Source organism: Dermacentor albipictus, chromosome 7 (genome assembly GCF_038994185.2).
Source record: "Dermacentor albipictus isolate Rhodes 1998 colony chromosome 7, USDA_Dalb.pri_finalv2, whole genome shotgun sequence".
In the NCBI taxonomy this organism is placed as follows: domain Eukaryota; kingdom Metazoa; phylum Arthropoda; class Arachnida; order Ixodida; family Ixodidae; genus Dermacentor; species Dermacentor albipictus.
The window spans coordinates 119,735,496-119,757,534 of NC_091827.1; the positions used below are offsets into that span (position 1 = coordinate 119,735,496).

At 45.5% G+C, this 22,039-nt stretch overlaps 2 protein-coding genes across 7 annotated transcripts in view; both read right to left on the minus strand.

The window, feature by feature from the left end:
* Positions 1 to 366: 366 nt before the first annotated feature.
* Positions 367 to 3,137, minus strand: LOC135909557 (uncharacterized). 4 transcript variants are annotated; one of them, XR_011507551.1, is made up of 5 exons: positions 3,039 to 3,137; positions 2,724 to 2,907; positions 1,849 to 1,883; positions 813 to 887; positions 367 to 744 (listed from the first exon to the last, which is right to left on the minus strand). XR_011507551.1 is itself a non-coding variant. In XM_065441533.2 (4 exons), exons 1-4 carry the CDS (start codon positions 3,127 to 3,129, stop codon positions 718 to 720), a joined length of 228 nt encoding a protein of 75 aa, XP_065297605.2. In that variant the 5' UTR covers positions 3,130 to 3,135; the 3' UTR covers positions 367 to 717. The 4 variants fall into 4 exon arrangements, 2 of the variants coding, with proteins under 2 accessions (XP_065297605.2, XP_065297604.2); XR_011507550.1 differs by having other exon boundaries at positions 367 to 748; XM_065441533.2 differs by lacking the exon at positions 2,724 to 2,907 and having other exon boundaries at positions 3,039 to 3,135.
* Positions 3,138 to 7,511: 4,374 nt separating this feature from the next.
* Positions 7,512 to 22,039, minus strand: part of LOC135909556 (REST corepressor 1-like) — a 45,222-nt gene continuing 30,694 nt past the window's right edge. For all 3 annotated transcript variants that reach the window (XM_065441530.2, XM_065441528.2, XM_065441529.1), the window contains exons 12-14: positions 18,858 to 19,030; positions 15,277 to 15,521; positions 7,512 to 14,013 (exon numbers count right to left, since the gene is read on the minus strand). In XM_065441530.2, coding sequence (XP_065297602.1) covers positions 13,905 to 14,013; positions 15,277 to 15,521; positions 18,858 to 19,030 — 527 coding nt within the window. In that variant the 3' untranslated portion in view covers positions 7,512 to 13,904. The remainder of the gene's footprint in view (positions 14,014 to 15,276; positions 15,522 to 18,857; positions 19,031 to 22,039) is intronic.

Genomic DNA, 22,039 nt, shown 5'->3' on the forward strand with positions numbered 1-22,039 from the left:
GAGGCTATGGACCGATTGACCAGTTCAAGTTGTCAACTTGTCAGTAACTGTCGTAGGAATCACTGTAATAAACATAATTACACGATCGGATTGTTTACTTTCATTTTTTGTTGTAACACTGAGGACTACATAGAACTTTATTTTGTATATGTGAGAGAAGTATGTGGATATCACGAGCTTAAGCCAATGTGCGATACACAGACAAAGCAGCTGCTACAACATGAACTGCATTGAGGGCCACACAACACATACGTAATTAAAGGTGCAAAATATAGGGGGAAGCTTCAAAATACGCTCTGTAGCACTGCAAAGTATAACATATATTGTATGTGTACAATAAATGTTCAAAAATACAATGCATCAATGTACCATTTGCCTTCAAGTTTATTATGAAGTTCAAGTTTACTGAAGTTTATTATGAGCATATGTACAACAGGGATCAACTAACACACCCGCAGTCGAGGTGGCTGTTCGAGGTGTGCTGGCTGCCTCAGTGTGAGAGAAAGAAATTGGGTAAATGTCGACACCAGTGCCACTGCCTCTTGCCTCTGACCTGCACGTGCCTCTGCGGCATCTTTGTGCACAAGTGTGCTGGCGTGGTGAGGCGTAGGAGTCATCCGAGAGAAAGAGTATTGTTTACATGGAGAAGTGGCTGTTCACATTGCCTGTCACTTTCCCTCAAATGTTTCCTTGGCGACTAGGGTGACACACCCGCAGTCAAGGTGGCTGTTTGAGGTGTGCTGGCTGCCTAAACGAAATAAAAAGAAATTAGATGAATGTCGATACCAGTGCTATTGCTTATTGCCTCTTACCTGCATTTGCCTCCACGGCCTCTTGGTTTGCGGAGTCTGTATGAGGGAGCTGCTGTGGCTAGGCGTAGGCATTGTCTAAGCAAAAAGAAAAGGCCATTTAAATGGGGAATTATGGAAATAAATGCAGTTATGTCTGCTTCTTGCACTCTTCTTGCATAAAAGTTTTCAAACATAGTGTCCAGAACACACCAGCACTTTGACTGCTTCTGCTTTTTACCTGCAGGTGTTGTTGCGAGATCCTTAGTATGGCTGCATGCAGCATTGTAACACTTGGTGGAGGCATTTGAAGTGGTAGCCAAAAATATAAAGAATCATCCTTGTCTGCACGAATGCTTTCAATTTCTAAATGCAGTGGTAACTATCACTATTGGTGCAAGGCCCCCCCCCCCCCCCCCCCACATCTATGCGGCAAGTGCCATAGCTCGAAACTGAATTGTTCCTTTATGTTTCACAAGGCATCTGATATGTCCACATTAGATGTGATGTGTTTGTTTTTATTTATCCCAGTGTGGAGAGAGCATCATTAAATGGCTGAAGTACTATAGCGCCAAACAGACGACACAAGAAGAGACACGGACGAGCGCTTATGTCTGTGTCTCTTCTTCTTGTGTCGTCTGTTTGGCGCTATAGTACTTCAGTAATATGCACCAACTAGCCCAACAAAAAGTTCTGATGAAATATCATTAAATGTTTTGTTTATTTTTGCGTGTCTTGTTTTTTGGTTTATTTCTGAATTTATCATGATGCTAAAGTGACTTATGTAATGGCAATCAGCTTTTGTTTTGCAGAAAAACAATGCATTTCCTGACCCATTGTATGACATCCCCTCACTCGCATAATTTTGCAGAGTATTCTACCTATATTGACTTGCTTGACCTCCACTAAAGGGTCTTGCATTTTTAAATACGACTCTTTCCTTAAAATCATTCGACACTTCTCATAATTTCTGTACCTTGGGCTTCTGATACTCTGCATTCACTATTTTTGCTTGTTTCTGACTAGAAATGTCTTCTTTAATTTAGAGCTTAAATTTTACCTTTGGAACACAGGGAAGGGCTTGCCATTGCATATCTGCATAAAAGGGAAACATGTTTCATTAAACATTTGCAAAATCCCATTGAAGATTGATGAATGCAGCTTGCAGTGTGATATGAATGAATGAGCCATAAAAGTAACTCATCTCACTTGGTAAATGAAAGCACATATTAGTGTGATGCACAAGATACGTTACACTAACGTGGTGGGTTCTCTTGCTTATAAAGCAATATAATCGGTGCGCGAGAAAAAAATTATTTTTGCATAACCCTTGTACACACTGACTTAAGGAAAATGAGCTGGAGCTGTCCACATGATGTACTTATTTTACCTGCGAGTATGGTCAACAAAAATGTGTCCCAGCTGCTTAGTGGTATTCCGGATTATGTCAGTATTGCATATGTGCCTGTTGTCGAAAATAATTGAATTTTGAAAGTGCTCGCAGGGATCTGATGTGCATATCTGCAATTTATGGGTACATGTAAAAGACTCAGCATCAAGTGCAAGTGAACGGTCCCACAGGCCCGGAGTCGATCATGCAAATAGATTCGCTGCACAAATTTGTGACCAGAAAAGATATGCCACATGAAATGGCATGCAAGGAAGTGTTGAAAATATTGCACAGTTAATAAAACGCCTAAGCTATTAATATGTGGCTTGATGCACTCGTTATGCAAAACGGAGGTGAGGCGTGCAGACAGGAAACAAGAGTAGAGTATTTACAAGCAAACAACATGCGCGCCGCCCACTTCTCTACTCTTGTGTCCTGTCTGCACGCCTCACCTCTGTTTTGCATAATGAATCCTTACGAACTAGCTCAGCTTTCTGTCGTTCTAAGTCTCGATGCACTCTATTTCGTCCGCATTAGGCACTCGCCTCTTGATTACTTCGTGGCACAGAAATACTCGGTCATCAGGCTGTTTTTCTGCTGTGGCCTTTGTAGAAGCATGATTGTTCGAAGTGCAACAATTAAACAGATTCTTTGAGTTGCTTGTGGCTTCGCCAGTACAATTCCGGTGCGCTGGTCCGCCTGTCCAGCAATTTCCTACTGAAGGGAAACCTGCAAATAAAAACACCGCTCCACATGCAGAAAAATGCTCTACTGTGACGCTTCTCGAACGATTGTGATGTACCACAAGAGCTGCCTACTCGCGTGATATTCTCAACAAGGAGATAAATTCATTTACTTACATGTGAAGGTATATGCCAGACCACTTCGGGGCTTCGGTGGCACATAAGGCACGAGTGTGTCATAGCGTCCGATGTCGACGCGCGATCGCATGTCAAACGAAACTACTACGCATCCAAAAAACAGATTCGAAACCGAAATTCGCGTCATCCTTTATTGCATGAATGCGTACATCGTGATTTACATAAGTCACGGACTTAGCGATCGCTTTCTGTAAACTTAATATTAACGTACCACCTTCATAAAGCCATCAGGTATGCGTTTTTAGGTGACAAAGCATAAGGTGACCTGTACTTGTTCTCAGCTCTTTCAATAGTAATTGCGCTGGCCACATTGACCAGTAGCAACAGGGCGGCGCCCTAGAGGTTCCCACTTTTCCGGCCCAGCTTTTCCTCTAGAGTTGTTCTACTAACTCTATGACTTCGAGCGACGTCTCCCCAGTGTTGCCGGTATGAGGGCAGCAATGTAGGAGCCAAAACTAGCGTGAAGTGTGCTTTATTAACTTAAGTTGATGTATTTTACTGTAAAAAGCAGCAAAAAATATTTCTGAAAGTCTTGCAGTAGGTTCTTATCCTTGCACCTATAAAAATTCAATCGTTTGCTCGTTCCGTGCGACAATCGGAAGTACTGGAGTTATTTACATCCAGTTCCGGCTTTGCGCTATTGGCTAGTCGCTCATAGCACTTCCGGGCGACAAGACCGAGCGATCTGTTCAAGCGACGGCCCGATCCGTCGCGCGAACCCGTCGCTCGTCGCTGTCGCGCACAAAATCGCGCTAATGGGGTTTAGCCCTGAGGGCGAGAGAAGCGCGTCTATGCATGCTTCATGGAGGAAGGAGTTTCCTTCCTCCATGCTAAGCGTCCTTTGATAACAGCGCTAATACTACAGTGTACTAGAACTAGTTCGCTGTACTCGTACAGCGCTCGTGAAAAACTAGTGCGTTTTTTATTCTATGCCAGTGCGGCGTTTTCGTTCCGCCAGCTGCGAGGTCGTCTTGCGGCCGCCGTGGCACAGCGCCTTGTGCACGATTGCGCTCGCCATGGACAAAACTGCCCGGCTTCCATGCAGCGCATCATACTATGAAAGTTGTCCTAATCATCGAAATTACCTATTATAATTTTATCCTACACGTTCAAAGGCGAGAGCTTTCGCACTATGCTTAATAAACATATTGAGTCTGTTTCTGAGTGCGATGAAAACAAAAAATAAAATATAAACTGACATCTCTCAGTGATCTCTACTGTTGTGCCCGCTTTTATTGTAATATGCGGGTAATTCAATCATCGTTGAAAAGACCAGAAGCAGTAATTTCGACTACAAATTAAGGCTCTCTTCAGAAAGGGCTTGTATAATATATATATATACGTTACAATATTTCAAATATGTTGACCGCACTTCCCCACTAAGGATCAACGATCACACGAGCGCGTTTGCCGTTGAAATTCTTTCATTAAACCCGCAGTGAGATTATGAAAATTTTTCGGGACTAGAAGACGTTTGCCCTGCCTGAGTAGCCGATTGAGTTAGACCCATTCCCTCGACATTTTGGAAAGTGCCCCATATACCTCGCCCCTTTTTGATATCTTAGTGCACACTATATCTAATTGTCGTTAGGGCCCACTATCATTCAGACATGAGGCCAGCGCATCCCGTTTGCATTGGGCACTACGCATTTGAATCGCGTAAAGTAGGCCACGGCCACGAGATTGGGAATCTCGCGCGGTGAAGGCGTCACGCCGGCGGTGCCGTCGCTGTCACGGGTTCACGAGAAGTAATATTTGGATGTACATAGTTTATTGAAGTATCCTTCGTCTCTGCGAGAAAGGGCTTTACAGGCAGTTAAAAGAAAATGGGTTATACGTATGGCGTCCTTTCAACTATGCGGAGCCCTTGGCTAGTTTCAAACACATGGGCAATTGTTCGGGGCAACCACAGACCGAGCCACACTGGCTTGAAGGCATGCTCCCTCCTGTGATTTCGTCGAGAAATGCAGATGCCACCCTAGAGTTAATGCTTTCTTCACTAATTTGCTATTTCTGACATTCATGGTTACAAATACGAGATGCACATTATCGTTCAGCTGCTGAAGCCTTAGCTACGATCCCCGCAAAGTGCCTGTGTTCGAGCATGCGCTGAACTATATTCATATAGCGTTGTTCCTTTAGTTTGGTCCCGCAAAACATTAGCTGATCATTACGAAACTCGGAAATGCGAACCGTATCGCGTTTGACAGCGGTCGCCAGAGGCCCCCGCCCGCATACATATAGCACAAGCTGCAAACGGCATGCTAGCCGGCCGGGTGGCTTAAGTGCGCTTCGCCACCGTCGCGTTAGCGCACTGGTTTTTTTTCACGAGCGCTGCTATCGAAGGATGCTCGAGAGACATGCTTCCTCTCAGTCGTCGGCGCAAGCGGAGCGCAGCCGCTCCCCGGCCGGTCACAGCGGGTTCAAGTTTTTTTGACCGAGACTGTACATGCCATATGCCATATGTGTCCTAGGTAACCCAAAATTTAAGAATATGCAAGTGCCATGTACCTATAGACAGAACCAAGGTAGTCTTGATTGCCACTGTTTTAAGCAAGTCAGACTATACTTCTTGTGTTTAGCCTAACTTAATCAACTAGTACTCAGAGCAATAGTGTGATTAAGATAAAGAAAATTAAGCTATCTAGAAAATTCCCTATCCAGCTTTTTGTTGCTACCGCTGTAAAACAGTTTTTTTAAAAAGCGGGTTGGAAGCTGTTCTGCTTCCAAGCACGAGGTTGTGCCTTTGATTTCGGGCCACAGAAGCCACATTCCACGATAAGCACAGAGTGCAAAAAAAAAAAGGAAAAAGAAAAAAAAGGTCTCGTGTACTGCACTCATGTTCAGGCACCCCACGTTATCAATGTTAGTTCAAGCTCACCGCCAGGTACATCTGGTAGTCCGTTTGTTGCATTGGGTCATTACGTGCTAATTTTAGGACTCTTATTGTCATTACTTTGAATGAGAAATGTTTAGGTGGCAAACTTACCTGCCTTTCTGATACAGTCAAACCTCAATATAAGAAATGCAGATGTAATAAATTATCACATATAACAAAGTAAATGTAAAACATTTGTCACTGATAGCTAGTGGATAATGAACACCCACTTATAATGAATATTAGATGCAACAAAAAGATTTTCATGTCAGAAGCAGCTTCATTATAACAATGTTTGACTGTATCATCCCAGTTCTTATACTGCACCCATATCACGGGCCAAATAATGTCGAGTTCATATTAACTCACCAACATTCACTGCACCTTCAAGTGCTTTGACAGAAATTGAGTGTGAGAAAAAAAATCTGCCAGAACCTTTTGGGATGGAGCGTTGGTGTACTTTTGAACGTCACTGTTATTCTTGTGTGACAAACAGTGAGCAGACTCACGTAGATGCTAAGTCAGTGCCACTGAGTAACCTTGACAGCTATGTTGGATCATTGGTCTTCTGTGTAGTTTACCAATTCGCTTCAATTAAAAGCACTATACTATTCAGTGCTCAAATACAAAATTTGCTTACATGACCAGCCTGCACAATAAAAATTTTTTTATCAAGTGTGTCATGATCACAAGATGGCATGAATTTTTTTTTAAGGCTTCCGTGAGCACACGTCTTTTCGGGGATACATATGCAGTTTAGTAACAAGGATTCAACTTTATATGCAGCACATCGAGTAGCAAAAAACTTGGAACGGCAAATAATGACAAGTAAAAACTGTTTCTAGATCACAGTGACTTTTTCAGTGACTTAGCTAATGCTAATTTCAGATGCTTCAACAACTTGGTTGCATAAACTTGCTCGATGCAAGTCTCCCTCTCGCACACTTTTGCCGTCAGAAGACTTGAAACGGAAGGTACAGAGACTGATGTGTTAACATTTTCACAAACAAAATTACTTTTTCATAAAACTTGACACAGCATTACGTACTAGTAGAATAATAAAATGGGCCGCAAGTCGTAAACTTTAAGAAAAATTTACGAGGGCTGGCAGGTATGCCGAATAGTCTACGGCAAAAATCTTTTTCTGTGTACACTTTGTGAGCATTAATCAATTTTGCAGTACAATATATCCAATCAGCACTGGCCTAAAACATATTCTGCATGCTGTGTCATAGATGCCAGTAGTAATTGTTGTTTCGAAGCATTTTCTTGCAATGTGCAATAGCACCCACACAGCCCAGAAGGAAATATTCAGTACTTCGTATTTCCCAAAAATTCTACGCAGAAATTCTCAGTTCCTATCGAAAGGACTAAGGTAAATGTTTTTGCACTGTTTGTTCACAAATAAAGCTAGCAGTGTTTTACTATCCCTGTAAAAGTACACCTATTTCATAGAGTTAGTGCAGCAGGTTAGGAGCAATGATTGCATGCGTTTATTACCCAATAATTTGTGTGTTTTGCCCAATGCCGTGGATAGGCCGGTCACTCCCAATAAAGAGATTTGCAAGTCCATCTGAAAGTATAAGCTTGTTGTTTTTTATTTATTTTTCTGTGCACATCACCTCTACATTCACTCCTTTCAAACAACTGGCACACACACACACAACATAAATTAATCCAGTATGTCCCAATCACTCGCAAGTGCTGCTGCTCTTGTCAAACTGCAAGCTGCTCTACGAACAGAAGCTGTGCACAAACAGTCATGCTTTTGCAGCTGGCCATCCAGAACCCAACCCATGCTCTCTTGTCCAGAGAAGCTAGGGAAATGACGGTGCCCTCTGCGTACTCCCACGAGACACTTGCATCTGACCGAGGCACAAACAAAATAAACAAAATGCACAGAATTCGCAACACATCACAATGCTCAAACAGTGCATAACCTCTGGGTGACCTTGACGCAGCCTTCAAAGCATCAACTAGATGGAACAACGCATTTCTATGACATATCTTTGGCTCATGGTGCTGCTCATGCACCAATTTTGCATCACGCAGTTTCCACACAGAAGTTACAGCTCAAAATACATTGAAAGTTTTTTGATACCCGATACGGAGCTTTCGTGCACGACATCAAGTCATGCATGAAAAACAGATGTTAGGCTATAGAACACAGGACCGCAAATGAACACTCTTAAACTTAGACGCATGCCACAATGCGATGTTCTATACGACGTGAAGTGCGTCAGAAAGGTGGCTGCTATAAATGTTATATGCAACAATTACTTGTATGTCAGGTCGCACGCGAAATGACCAGACCGTTTCTTCTGCTTTATTCCTGTCCTTAATCTGCTGGGGCAGTTCACTTATCAGTCTTCATTTCAGCTTATGATAACTGTGCGGTTGTCGCGTAATGCAAAAGATGCGCATCAACAATGGGCAACACCATATTGAAAATACGTCACAACCACGTTTTACGCAGTTGCAGCTTAACAGGTTCGTTGGCATTCCACATGGGGAAACCACACAACCTTTGCCAAGAAAGGATTAACTACTTTGATTATGCCGCTGTTTTCATGTGTTCACAATTCCTAAACATAAACTATGCAAAGTGTGTTCAATATTCGGCACATAAGCTTTCTTTTTTTTGCAATACATGGCACTGGGGAAAAAAAGAACTTTGTGCATTCTGGGCAAATGTACAATGCACTATTTTCCCCGAAAGTGGCAAGGACTTTTGTGGAATGTCGGATTTGTATTTTCTGATGGATGTCGGCCATATTTTGAAACAGCAGAATTCACATAGCAACTTATGTAAACAGCACATGTTTGTACACATTACACCTGATTGCCATGTGCACATGTTCGTGCACATGGCAATGGCTGCTCAGTTTCAAGTGCACTTGCACATGCTGAAGTGAAAAGGTATACTTTTGAAAATGAATGGCAGTGAAGAATTTAGAAATAGAGGTTCCACTGAGAAGCAAAGTGACACCTATAATACGCAAGTAACACAATGCCCCTAGCTATTAGAATTCACACAGCATTAGGAACCATTGGCTTGAGCCCCGGAGCTGCCACACGATGAGAACCCAACGTGAACTATCACATGGACAACAATGGCAGTAGCACTACGGTGGTTAAGTGGCACGCTGCATTCCAACGCAAAGAATGTAGCTAAAATGCGAGAATCCCCACAAGAAATCAAGCACCGAAAACACAACAAAAGTGCACGAACAGGGAAGCCGGCTTCCCAAGCTCCAGATGGCTTGCGCAAAAAGCAAGCTCGCATGTACATGTCCCGCACACATTTCAACACTCGCACACCTTTCATACAACATACTGCACAGGCTTCACATTCAATTATTACTGACTAAATTCTTTGCTTGACACAGACACGTAACCCTCAATTGTTTGTGACAGCACTTGTTACCAGCTACATACACACAAGGCAGCAAGGAACATCTCTTGATAAGTGTTGAGCAAATGTGTTCACTTAGTATATAGGAAAGATTGCAGAGACGGCATTTACGAAGAGGGGAAGAGAAGGTCGCCGCAGGACCTGAGGAAAGAGTTGCAAGCGACGCGAGACTCCGTCCAGAGGAATGCACTGCACTTAACTATGCACACTCAGACGCAAACATGCCAAGACTTGTACCACACCAGACAGACTCTGCAAATGCACGCACTCGCCCGACCCAATGGATGCACCAAACAAGTCAAAAAAAGGTGGAGAGCGCAGTGCGCGCCACCTGTGTGACAATGTTGTTAGCCATGTGTACCACAGTGGCCAAGGAAGCCCAGCCTAGCCACGTGGGTCAAGGCCGTCGCATAACAAGCGTAGCGAGAAGAAGGCCGTGTCGACAGGATGCACGACCAACAGGCACAGCCCTTCAAAAAAGCAAAAGACGCAAACACAATTTCAGGAACTAAATGTGCCGTAGTTTTGGCACATAGGTACTGTGGGGAAAGCTAAGGAGTATTGCGTGCACTCGGCGACATGCACGCTCGAGGATCAATGTCTATATCTGAGTGCAACATGGCTGTGTCGAGGAATTTTTTTTTCTTTTCTTACCGGAGGTGGGCTTCAGGTGGGAGTAAGCGCGGGCTTTCCTCTCTTTGCACAATTCCACCAGAACGGTGACACAGGCTTTAGCCTCTTGGTTGAATCTTTAAGCTCCCGAGCCTACACTGCCACACAGTGCAACCACTAAAGGCACGAGTGTCATGCGCCGGCGACTCGTATGTCGGTGTGAATTCTAGAACCAAGATGTAATCCATAATCAGGGGGTCAAAGAATATGCGAAAGTGTGATCAGCAGCATCCCGCAAGAAAACTTTATACGGAGTCGTGTACAACAGCTGCAAAAGGAGAATCCAGTTCCAGAGAAAAGTGGTTTCAAACCACACCATTGTTAACAGTAGTTCAAGTTCTTCCAACTAGGAAATGTAGCTCATGTGAGGCTTGCAGCTCATTCAAAACAAATTTGATGATGAAATTTCAAGAGGCCACACAAACAGAACCCCCTAAGCTGCAGGCATGCGCATCACATGATCTCCTTCGAAAGCAGTCCACTAGACACTGCCAACATTAGCAGCCAAGTCTACTAAAGGAACAATGAAAAGAACCACGATGCAGTTATCACACTGAAGGTGGAAAGAAAACAACCGCTAAGCAAAATTCAGCTCAAAAATAATTATCTCGTTTTGTAGAGTGGAGGAAAAAAATCTGAAAAGGAAACACGTAAGGCATGCATCTATCGCAACAGGAAATGACAAAACAAGAGGTCATGGCAAAACAGGCGGCAAAGACTTGCAAGAGGACAACAGGTTCAGTAAACTCGCACTCGCATCGTAAAGGTGGGTGGATGCACCATGCCAGTTGAAAGCTGCCTCTGAGCAAACATGGCAGTGGCCGAGCGACTCAAAAAGACCAGACTGTTGCAGGTGTGGAAAGAAACCAACATGAAAAGAAAACGCAACACAGTACTCATAGAGGCCCTAGTCATAGTGAAAAACAAAAGCTTCCAATTTTTCTCACGTGGGAGGTCATTGACTGGGACAGCAGTGCCTGCCCCTTGCACAACTGTCCATCGCTTGTGTGCAGTTTCATGAAACACCAAGAGCTCAAAGCAGTAAGCTGGCCTGGTCAACAAAGGAGGACACAAAGCTTGCATTTTTGTTTTTCTTCCTTCCCTCCACAGCTTGACAACTCAAGCTCTCGATTTACAAATGTGCCTCACGCCTCATGAAGTGTGCAGTGCCCCCTTTCGACTCATTTACAACCACCTGGCTTCTTAAACATGCTCGCTTGGCATCTATTCAAATGCGCGGGAGTTGAGTGCATGTTTATGCAAGCAACTTTTCATCTCTGCGACTCGCAAGGAGTGTTGTCCAAACAGTCTTTAGAAGAACTTATAGATGGGTTAGTTGGCAATACATGTTGGCAACAGATTCAGTGTGCAAGAAAACACGTTCACTGCACAAACACACCAAAAGGGTGTTTGCACACATGCCCCATGCCCTTTTTCACATGGCACCTGTGCGAGAAACGGGGCAGTCCTTTTCTTGGGTGTTTGTGCCTGCAAGTGCATGCATGTGAGTATGTTTCCTTGTGCCCTGAAGCTGTTACCAAGAGAGTTTCCATAAGCTAGGCTTGATTCATGATGTGTGATTGGATGCAGACAGGGGAGCAAAGTTGGCAGTGTGTGCGTCTGGCTTTCCTGTGCATTTTGGGTTCTCATCAATTCTGCCCAGCACAGGGAAAGGTGCAGGTCATATTCAGCCAATCAGAATAGTGAACCAGACGAAGGCCTTCCCGATTGTCCGCCTCCACTAGCTCTCGGCCCAACACTGAATGAATGGATACTTCGCACAAGGAACAATGACACGCAATGGGTGAGCCCCACTTCATTCTGTGGAACACACAGCCAGACCCCATTGCTTATTGGCCGACATGAGTACTAGTCTTTGCTATACTGCGTGGAATTGGCAAGACAGAGTGTAAGTGTCTTCGTTCAGTAACTGGCACTGCGTTCTTCGATGAGACGTGCTTGTGCATAAAGCATAGTGGACCAGCTAGCCCAGAAGTCAGTGCTCTTCAACCAGCAAACATTTTGCTGAAAGACCTCGCCCACAGGGTGCGCCCCTTGTCTGCTCCGAGTAGGAGTGCACAACACCAAACATTTCACGAAACATAGTTTGCAAAAGCTCAGTCAATCAACCCCACACTTAAAGTGCAACAAAGAAAGAGCCATTTGGATATTTCAACAAGCTGAGAGGCCACGACACTTTTGGGCCAGGCCCTCTGGAGGATTCGCTAAGCAATTAAATAGGGAAAGTGAAGAATAAGAGAGACCCCATGAAACACACATATCCGTAGCAACCTATTGTCATGGTGTCCCAAATGAGTGTTGCATTTGCATACTGCTATGGAAAATCAAGTACTGCTATAGGAAATTCAAGCAAATTTCTAGCTCTTTAATTTTTGCAGAATTACAAGTCAGTGAGATAGCAGCAAGGTAAGTACATATGTTACAACTGATTGGCCCATTTGAGCGAGAAATGACAACAGGCTTCCATTTTTTGCCCGAAAAGAATGATGGAAGCTGTGATGCACGGCACATGTCCGCCGAAGGAGCAGAATCCCAGCCTGTAGCACGAGCTTCGACCAGCACACGTGCCTTGGCACAATGGTGTTACAATTCGTCTTAGGCTAGCGAGATGTGCGGTATGTTTCACGCATCCTTCAACACGCACAGAGAAAGTCAATACGTTCCAGGCATGGCAAAAAAGGATAGCAGTGTCGTCAGAACTACACTGGACCAGTGCGACTTGTGTGGTCAGCAGCCAATGCCCAACCAGTCGAGCACATGTACGTACAATGCTTGCAGGCTCATAACAGTGGCTTGCCAATTGATGAACGCACTGTGTACAGCACCATTTGCACATTGTGAGCAACTGATGCACGGATGGTGCGCTTGTTACTTCTCACAGCCTTGCTTCATTCGCTATCAAAGTGACCGCTGAGTCAAGCTCGTCCACTCGTGTTCCACTCGAATAAGTCACCGCTAAATCCCAGGGGGCCTAATCAAGGCATCAATTGCTGGCACAATGCAAAGCCACACCCATACAGCGTGTCCCAGGCATCCACTACAATGCCAGAACCCATTTCGAGGGATTCTGGACAAAAGCCCCATTCAAGCTGTTGCAGCTCTGGGTAACCAAACTGCAGTGGCTTGCCGAGCCACTGCTGCCCGTAACCGGTCACATACTAGCAGCAGAAGCCAGCTAAACCGCATGCAAATTGAGTCACTCTCAATACGTTCACGAAAACTGTAATGGTCAACAGGGGGTGACACTATCCTGCAGTCGCCAAAGAAGCGTGACAACCGATCGAGACAATGCCGATGCTTGACGAGGAAAGCGTCAGGTTGACAAAATGCGAGCGACTTTCAGGACGTGAACGAGCGTGGCACTAAGGCTTGTTGTGCCACTTGAAGTTCCTGCAAGTTGCAGATTATGCCCTGACAATGTGTGCAAGGGCAGGCCAACAACCTTTCATCGCTTTAGCAGACTTGCCAGCACCCGGCACAGACTGCTGTGCAGAGGGCAAAGCACACTGCATCAGAAAACACTGCTGTCACGACACTCCTGTTACCTGAGTCACGAAAATCATGCAAGTCATTTTGAGTGCAATCTCACACGCCGCATCACTCCTCCGAGGAGAGGGCATGCGGGATGCACAGCAGTGTTCCACTTGTCCACGTTGACCAAGGTTCAAGCTACACACACACACGCGCGGGAAGAGGCAATGTACAGTGCACTGCCACTCGAGCACAACACGACCAGGCTTGCCGCCACAAGGAGTCAGCGTCTTTTGAGCCAGTTGACATGATGCCCGCCGCCATCACACTCTCGAAGGGTCTGCAGCAGTTGTGCTCCCGAGGCTGCAGCAGACGGCCGCCGTCTGCTTCAGAGGGCATTGTGCATCTGTGAGGGCTTGCTGTGGACGGTGGCTGCAGAGGCTGCTGTTGGTCGGATCAGCGGTGGCGGCTGCTGAAGAATGGACCAGTTGCCAGACCTGGGAGTGGAGGGGGAGCAGGTTGAACACGGGAGTCCTCGCCGCGAACAACTTCGGATGGATGCTAAAATGTATAGCTCACTACACACTGTTCCATACATAAACTACATCATAAGAAGCCAAGAAGCATTGACACCAAGGACAACATAGGGGAAATTACTTGTGCTTAATTTAATTTGTGTTCATTTCTTTATTTTCATTTATTAGGCACAAGTAACTTCCCCTATGTTTTTTGGTGTCAAGTGTCTGTTGGCTTCTTAAAATATGATTAATCAAAATCGAGCCCCTCAGTTAATCCCCTTTCTTCTCGTTTAATACATTGACTATGGCATTCATAAGCATGCGAATGCTAGAGACACTTCTCTCACTGCTCATATTCACAACCGACAAATTGAGCGTCACGTACGAAAGGATGATAAAGAAATGGATAGTGCAATTTGATGTAACCTTATCTCACACTTTCATGTCATAAGGTATACCATAATTATTAACACAGAAGGAATTGAAATACACACTGATTTACCAGCAAGAAAGGTTCCTGCAACCAGCAGCCACGAAGCACTACAAACACTTGTGACCAAAACAAGGTAGGCCGCATACCGGAAGCGTTCGGTTGCACTAATAATACATGATTTGATGTAACCTTACACCCACAAATTGTAACACAAGTAGAAGTTACTGTCAAACCAACTTATAATGATAATGGTTTTAACAATATATCACTTATAACAATGAGAAGCAGCTGCACCGTCAACTTCCATATGTTTTCTATGGTGAAACAACCCGCTTACTACAATGGCCCAGTGCCACATTATCAAACATTTATAAAGATGAAGTCTGGCTGCTGGGTATCTGTGACAAATGGTAATGGAATGCGAAATCCTTGAAAAGAAAAAAATTTGAGCTGCTGTTTGCTGCCATGCAGTTTTCCCACCTCCTCTGCTTCGCCAGCCTCATGCGCCTCTCTTCCGCCGCCCTTCAACCCCTCCGAACACGAACGTGCTGCACTGATAACTTTATGCCGCGCCACCCTCTAACACACGAATGGACTGAGCCAACTTCGCTGACAGCGCTGGGCTATCCACTACAAGGACACCTGGAAAGGAGGCCTACGTGTCTCTATGAGCAATGAGCTTGGCCAAAGATGAAACTCAATTGTTCCAAGACACACTATTAGCATACTTCATGTCCCACGAAATCTGTTACTGTTTAGAATCACCGGTCGAGAGAAACTCGAAGTCGTTTTTTCGCCCGCTGGCTCACCTGGGGGCGGCCTGTGTGAGTGGGGTGGGTCCTTTGGCGGCTGTCAGCGGCTGGGCCGATGGGGAACCGGGTGGTGGTCTCAGAAGGGGAGGAGGGTTGCCAGCCCCCACCGGGCCTCCACTCCCATTGGCAAGTACTCCGCCACCAGGGTTTATCATACCACACGGAGAGCCTGGTGGACTGTTGGGCCCACCAGCTGCGGTGGCTTCCTTTGCAGGTGTAGCTGGATCCGTGTCACCTGTCGGCTACTCGGGACAAGAAACGGCAGATTTCAGCAACCAGCTGTGGACTCAACTACTGCAACAACAGACAGGCAGCATTCGCACCGGTGATTTGCAAAGGCTGCCTGACCAAGCGGGTCAGTTTGAGTCAGCAAGGCCAAAAAGTGACCGCTCTAAACAAGTCACTCATTGCTCGATTTTCCAGCTCTGCGAGCTGCTGAACCAATCAGCAGTGCAGGAAAGTCTGATATAATTAAATAGTTATGTTTATTTCAAGAGACAGAAGTAACTTAAGTATTATTTATTGCTCACATCAATTATATATCGTCAAAAGCATAATACATTACAATATTTTGCATAAAGCTCAGATAGGGGGGACTTCAATGGCCTGCTTTGGCAACACCCACAGGAAACATCCGCGTTCCAGAAGCACTAGGATTCAAAGTGGATGGAAGCATTTGCTGGTCAGCAGTCAAGATAACCTAGAAATGATTAGAGTATCAGTGGAAAAAAAGAAGGTGGGAAGAGATTGATAGAAGCGGAGTTGTTACAGGTACAGCTAACTGTCCAATATACAGATAGAAGATTTAATAAAGGAAGAAATGTTCAAGGAAAGACAGGAAAAATGCTAGACTGCGATAGATCCCGTAAAGCTTGATGACATCAAGCAGACTAGGTCACTATTTCTCGCCACCTCATTTCGAGGAAACGTCAATCAAAACCATTACCATCATCATCATCATTGGCAAAGGGTTCCAAACGTCTATGTGGGCCTGCCATTCCTTAAATTCGGACTCTTTGATGCTGTCTGCCACTTCAGCAGCAGAAACCACGCAACTTTATATGTTCTGCCACAAAGTGGAAATGAACCTGGCTCATTCAGTGTTACAGCCCGCCACGTGAAGGACCCATCTCTTCTCAAGAATGCGTCTTACCGGTCATCTGACAGAGCAAAGCAAGTCGCAGAGAAAAGAGAGAGAGAGAGACTGAGCTTACAAACAGGCAAAACATGACCAGGAAGGTGCTTGAAGACACCCTCGCTATAAGTATGGAGCATATTAGTTCTCAGGCACTTTGCTTTCAAGTGTATATTGCAACTTACAATCTTTATTCTTTTTTCGAAATGCAAATTTATTTATTTCCCTGCAATCCATCATATATGAACTTTTAGTCTATGAGGCTTTTCGCATAAAACAGTGCAGGCTGTTTTATTACATATCAGAACATGCAATGAACTGGAATTATTGAATTTGACTTGTAATATATTATATTATGGCAAGTTTTATCATAAATAGGAATGCAACAATGCAGTTTTCCTGGGTGTTTTAATTTCTGATGGATAATTCCTTAAACATGCATCACATACTTTTTATTCTAGTTAGTTGCACAGCTCATACGTAGTCCTACATTAAAGTACTATGGGACAGAGCAATTGGTTTCAGATAGGAATGCTCGTGTGAAGAGAAAATTTGTCATTTTTTCATGAAAAACGTTGAATTAAGAATTGCAAAAAGTATTTTCAATCCTTAAAGGCATAAATAGCATTAAAGTGATCCTCTTAACATGGAACAGCAGTACCATCATTTACTTTCCCTAAAATAAAATTTTTCGGCTGCAAATTATTGTCTCATGACGAAGGGTTTTCAGCTTGGAGAGCAAGAACGCTCTCCAAGCTGAAAGAGCCCCAGCGTTTTGTAAACACACGCGTCCATGGCACGTAACACAATTTTAATCGCCAACTACAGAGATAGGGACTCCAAACAGTGTAGCATTAGACAGTTTTATAACACCGTACGCAAAACCTTTATGTACGCTATAAAACCGTGAATCCGAAATCTGTACGAGCGGAATCCTATCCAGAACTTTGCAGGTTACGTACACAGGCCAATCTTTGTAGTTAGCGTTATGGGCTTTGCATGGTTGGCGTGGCTATCATAACATAGTGGCGCTAAGGCTGTCCACTTCCATCCGAATTCAGCTTTGTTACTTGCTTTTTGTCGTGGCAGCAAATCAAACATGGTGAATTCATCTTTCCCTTAGTCTCATTTCTTTGAGGACCCAAGTGCTGGTGATGTTTTGTCGTTATTACCGAGTTCAGCCGTCCATTCTGATGCTGCCAGGCCACACAAGAGGTGCTGCTGTTGCCGCAAAAGTGCCTTGAATTCTACACACCATACGGCACTTCTGTCTGTCTACCATTGTGAACCCTTTGAAGGTTTTTGCCGTACATGTACGGCAGCGGTTTTCTGTCCCGCAAGGTCTTTGCTGTACGGGTACGGTTCCGACCCTCCGTTTGAAATTTCGCGCCATAATGACGATGCGTGCTCAACGGGAGGTGCTGCCACCTTTTAGCACTTACAAGATGCATTTGAAATTGGTGCTACCTTCTTGGGGAGATAAACAGAGCTGATTGCTAGCTTCAGCGCGTCGCTCAGACTGCAGCAACGCCTCTTTCGCGGTTTCGGTTTCGCCACGTGATCGCAACGGAGGTGCGCAAAACGTAATTTTTTTTCTTTGTCGGCACTCTCTTGCAGGGCGGTGGAAGTAGATTTCTATCTTAATTGGCGCTGCTCTTAGCTTGCTTATCAGCGCCGTTCGCAAGGTATTCTCGCTCTCCACGGCAACGCGCTTACGCGAGAGGGTGCCTCAGACCTCTGCCCAAGGTAGCTGCACGCAGAGATGTCATGTGTGCGCCAGCACAACTCCTCGCTCCAAGAGAACAGACACGCATTTTAGGTGTGCAGACTGCGATAAGGCACTGTGCGTAGACCCGTGTTTCAAGTAGTACCACGCTCGGAAATACTATTGAACATTTTGCAGTTCTGAGTGATGCCAACACCAAAATAGTGTTCCTAATTATTTTTTACTATTTATTCCCGACTTTATACATTTTGTACATTCAAGATCCGCAATAAAGTAATTTGACCACCTGGGAAAGTTTTTTTCAAAATAATTCGACCCTCAAAGGGTTAAGTGACAGAAAGAGGACGGTGTATACCAGAGAGCAAATGCGGTAGCTGATATTCTGCAAACGGGTACAGCCAAGACAGCAGAAAACTAGGTAGAGTGGGTGGTGAAATGAGAAAATTTGCAGGTGAAAGTTGGAACCAGTTAGCACAACACAGGGATAATTCAAGATCGCTGGGAGAGGCCTTCGTCCTGCAGTGTACATAAAAATAGGCTGACGATGACGATCCGCTTACCATGCTGAACGATTGACTAAAAGCGTCATCTTGGACAAGCGTATTAGTGCAGCCATTTTGCATGCACCTACATAAATAGCTAGAATGCTATACTAAAACTCTATTAGGAGCAACCCTTGTGCCATCATAGCAGCAGAATGGGCATCTATCTGTTCACCTTGGTGTCATCCGATCCCGGAGTGATGCCATGCTCGGCCTCAAACTCCTGGAGCACGGCGTCCAGGTTGTATCGGCGACGGTAGTTGACAAAGAAGCTGCGGACGTGCGCCTCCGTCTTGTTGCCAATCACCTCGGCGATGGCCTTGAAGTCACGGCCATACTTGCGGATGCCTGAGCAGAGGGAACGGCATGCACAGTCATTCGGGATGCACAACGCACCCACAGTGGCATGCAGAGGGACCCCAAAAATAAGCAGACTGACAAGCTTCAAAGGGAAACTGCTATGATTTTTGAACAAAGTGAGGAAACGTTTGCTATCTGTAGAAAAGCTGCTGCGTTCGAGCACTGCTCGTTTCTAGTGATGGCTCCAACGCAGGCGGCGTTGCAGAACCAGCACTTCAGCTTCACACTCAAAACCGGTTTTCAGCTGGTTTTCTCTATCTGGTTGTGTACATTCAACAGCAGGGCCTCAACGCATTCTGCTTCCGCTCGAAGAAGAATGCATTGGGGTGGCCAAGCTAAAGGTGCGGCATAGTACGGCTTAACGTGGACGCGATCCACATGTGGTGCAGTGATGCTACATTGGCGAAAATTGGACACACTACAATCTAGTGTGGCTGGCGCAGGTATAGAACAAGTCTTATCGCATGCCACAGCAGCTGGAACAGGGCCTTTGTGTGCTAGCTTGGCTGACAAGCAGCATGCCGTTCGGGTTCACTGAAACGGGACTGTTGCGTTTGCACCTTCAACAAAGAAGCGCTAGCTTGCGCTACAACAACAACTGATCGCCGTGCTGCTGCGAGTCACGTTTAAAGCACAGGGTAAAATTTTAGCTATTTTAGCTTGTTACGGCACGACATGTTCGATTTGGCATGCTTGAAGCTCCGGACTCATCGACCAATCAGATCGGTCAGAGAACTACCGCCATCTGTAGTAAACGACGATAAGTAGCTGAGGCTTGGCATAGCCGGGCTAGAGGGGCCTGCTGCTAAGTGTGCGCAAACATGGCGCAGACTAACAGCCAGACAGGCCAGACTGCGGCCGTGATAAAAATTCGCCCATTTCGCTCTGGCTGCATTGCATGCCTGCATGGCTTGCTGCCGCATCTACACCATGGCTGCCACTTCGCACTCTCTATGACAAATGCACCACGCGGTTCCTGCTCGTTTCTGGCGCTGTGTCAGAAAGGATTTCGTTTGTCTACTTCAATGCGTTCAATGTAGAAACGCACGAAGTGTCTTGAAGATGATGCAGTACTAGAAATGATTGCTAGAGGATATCGCCTTTGAATACAACTCACCTTTGAAGGCTACCTTCGGTTTTCGTGCGCCATCGCGGCATATAGTACTAATAGTCAACTCGAGAAAGCGTTTGCCAAGCAGATCTTGATGGGCAAGTGACTGTGCCGTTGAAGTGAAACTTAGCCTACTGCAGTTTGCATGCTTTGTGTGTGTTGGCTGGTCCGCGTTGCACTTGCCTGCCACGCCACGGTGCACGCTTGCGCTCAGAAAGCTGGGACAGGAAAGATGTGTTCGGCCTTCCTCTACTCAGTGTTGTGTAGTGCAGAGCCATCGCTCGTGCTCGAGTACATATTTGAGCACCCAACGGCCACGCAATGTATCGGCATTCTTGCAGCAGCTCAAATCACGAGACCAACAGGGACAACGCACACCGAGAGAGACGCACGTCAACTTGCAAATGATGAGCGAGCAACGCGCCTGGCTGTCTAGGCACAACATGGTGCAACCGTGAGATCAGCAGTTGCATACGGTTCTTCAATATGTGCCACATCCGCATCGCTACCCCTTTTCTGCAGGCATCGTCTACATAGGCGCTATTTAATAGCTGCTAATAACAAAATTAGGTGATTAAAGGCCCTGCAGTTTGGCCAAGATTACTTTGAGAGTATACGCTGGGCATTTATAGTCAATTTAGCGCAAGTGAAATTTCGTTGCAGTTGGCCTTTAATAGCAGCACACAGGCATGCCCCGGGTACAAACTCAGATGGCACAATTGCCAACTATGCAATGCCTAATGATGGGCATGTTAAGTGACATGAAATAAGTCAGTCTTGCCAGAAAGGCAAAGCATTGATTGCAATAGCAAATTATTAGACAGCTATGCAAAGTAACGTCAGTCATTTTGTCAGCTGCGAGAACTGCTGCAGATATTTGCTTACTAAATGCGCATGCATGCACAGGCAAACACGAACGCATTTCACTCGACGACAGCGGACACTCACTGTCGGAACGCTGGCGTGATCGAGAGCAGCGGCAGTAGCGAGCCAATTCCCCTTCGCGCTGCCTCTCGCTTCAACACGAACTAGGGGCACGAGAACAAAGCGCCTACAAAGCAATCGGCTTTCTCAGGCCAGCTAGCCTTCGATCCCACTGCAGATTGCCTTCGAGACAGGGCGTGCGTGACTGCACTCAGCTGCTGCAGCTGGAGCAGAAGAGGAGAGGCACGCTGACCTGACTCCCCCTCCACCCCCCTGCGCATGAGAAGAGACCCTCCTCCCCACCTTCCTCCTTTGCAAGCGTGAGAAGACACCGCGGCATCAAGCCGCCATCCTTCTCAGCTCAGCCTCGCATCTACAGCACGTGGCCTGTGGCCACGATGTCATCGCAGTCGGGCTTTAAATGGAGCAACACAGCAATGCCGACGGTGGAAATTCATCTGGTATGTTCGTATAATTTCAATCCCAACAAAAGAAGAAAAAAAGTCGCAGGCAGGGGTATGCAAATGACAGAAATTCAATATCATGTTTTTAACGTTGGCCCTTGTGCACAAGCAATGGTGGCACTGCAAACAGTGCTCCGGTGATATCAGCGAGGGGATCCCTTTGACATCTACAATCTGCATGGAAATGCTCTGCTTTTATTTGCTTTTTGCTGGTCCCAATGTCTGCACGCATAGCTTAGTGCTCTCAAATTACTGTCTATAACTTACGGCAATTTGTGAGATGCAATTTGCAGTTATCGGCCATCATCAAAGGCTTCACTTTCTTGCATATTCGAGCGAAAGTTGTTTAGTACAGTCCACTTATAATGATATCAAGAAGAAAAAAAATCCAATCGTTCTAACCAATCATCGCCATATCTGAACTGCCATTAAAAAAAAAAAACCCCTGCTGAACATACCTTTTAAGCATTAAAACCAAATTTACTACTCGCGCTATAA

Bases quoted from the DNA above. Each gene is read 5' to 3' on its own strand.
- LOC135909557 (XM_065441532.2), bottom strand. From the start codon at position 3,129: ATGCGATCGCGCGTCGACATCGGACGCTATGACACACTCGTGCCTTAT. The intron at 1,884-3,038 runs GTAAGTAAATGA...CCTTTTATGCAG, and splicing joins TCTGGCATATACCTTCACAT to ATATGCAATGGCAAGCCCTT. The intron at 888-1,848 runs GTAAAATTTAAG...CTTTTTGCTTAG, and splicing joins CCCTTCCCTGTGTTCCAAAG to ACAATGCCTACGCCTAGCCA.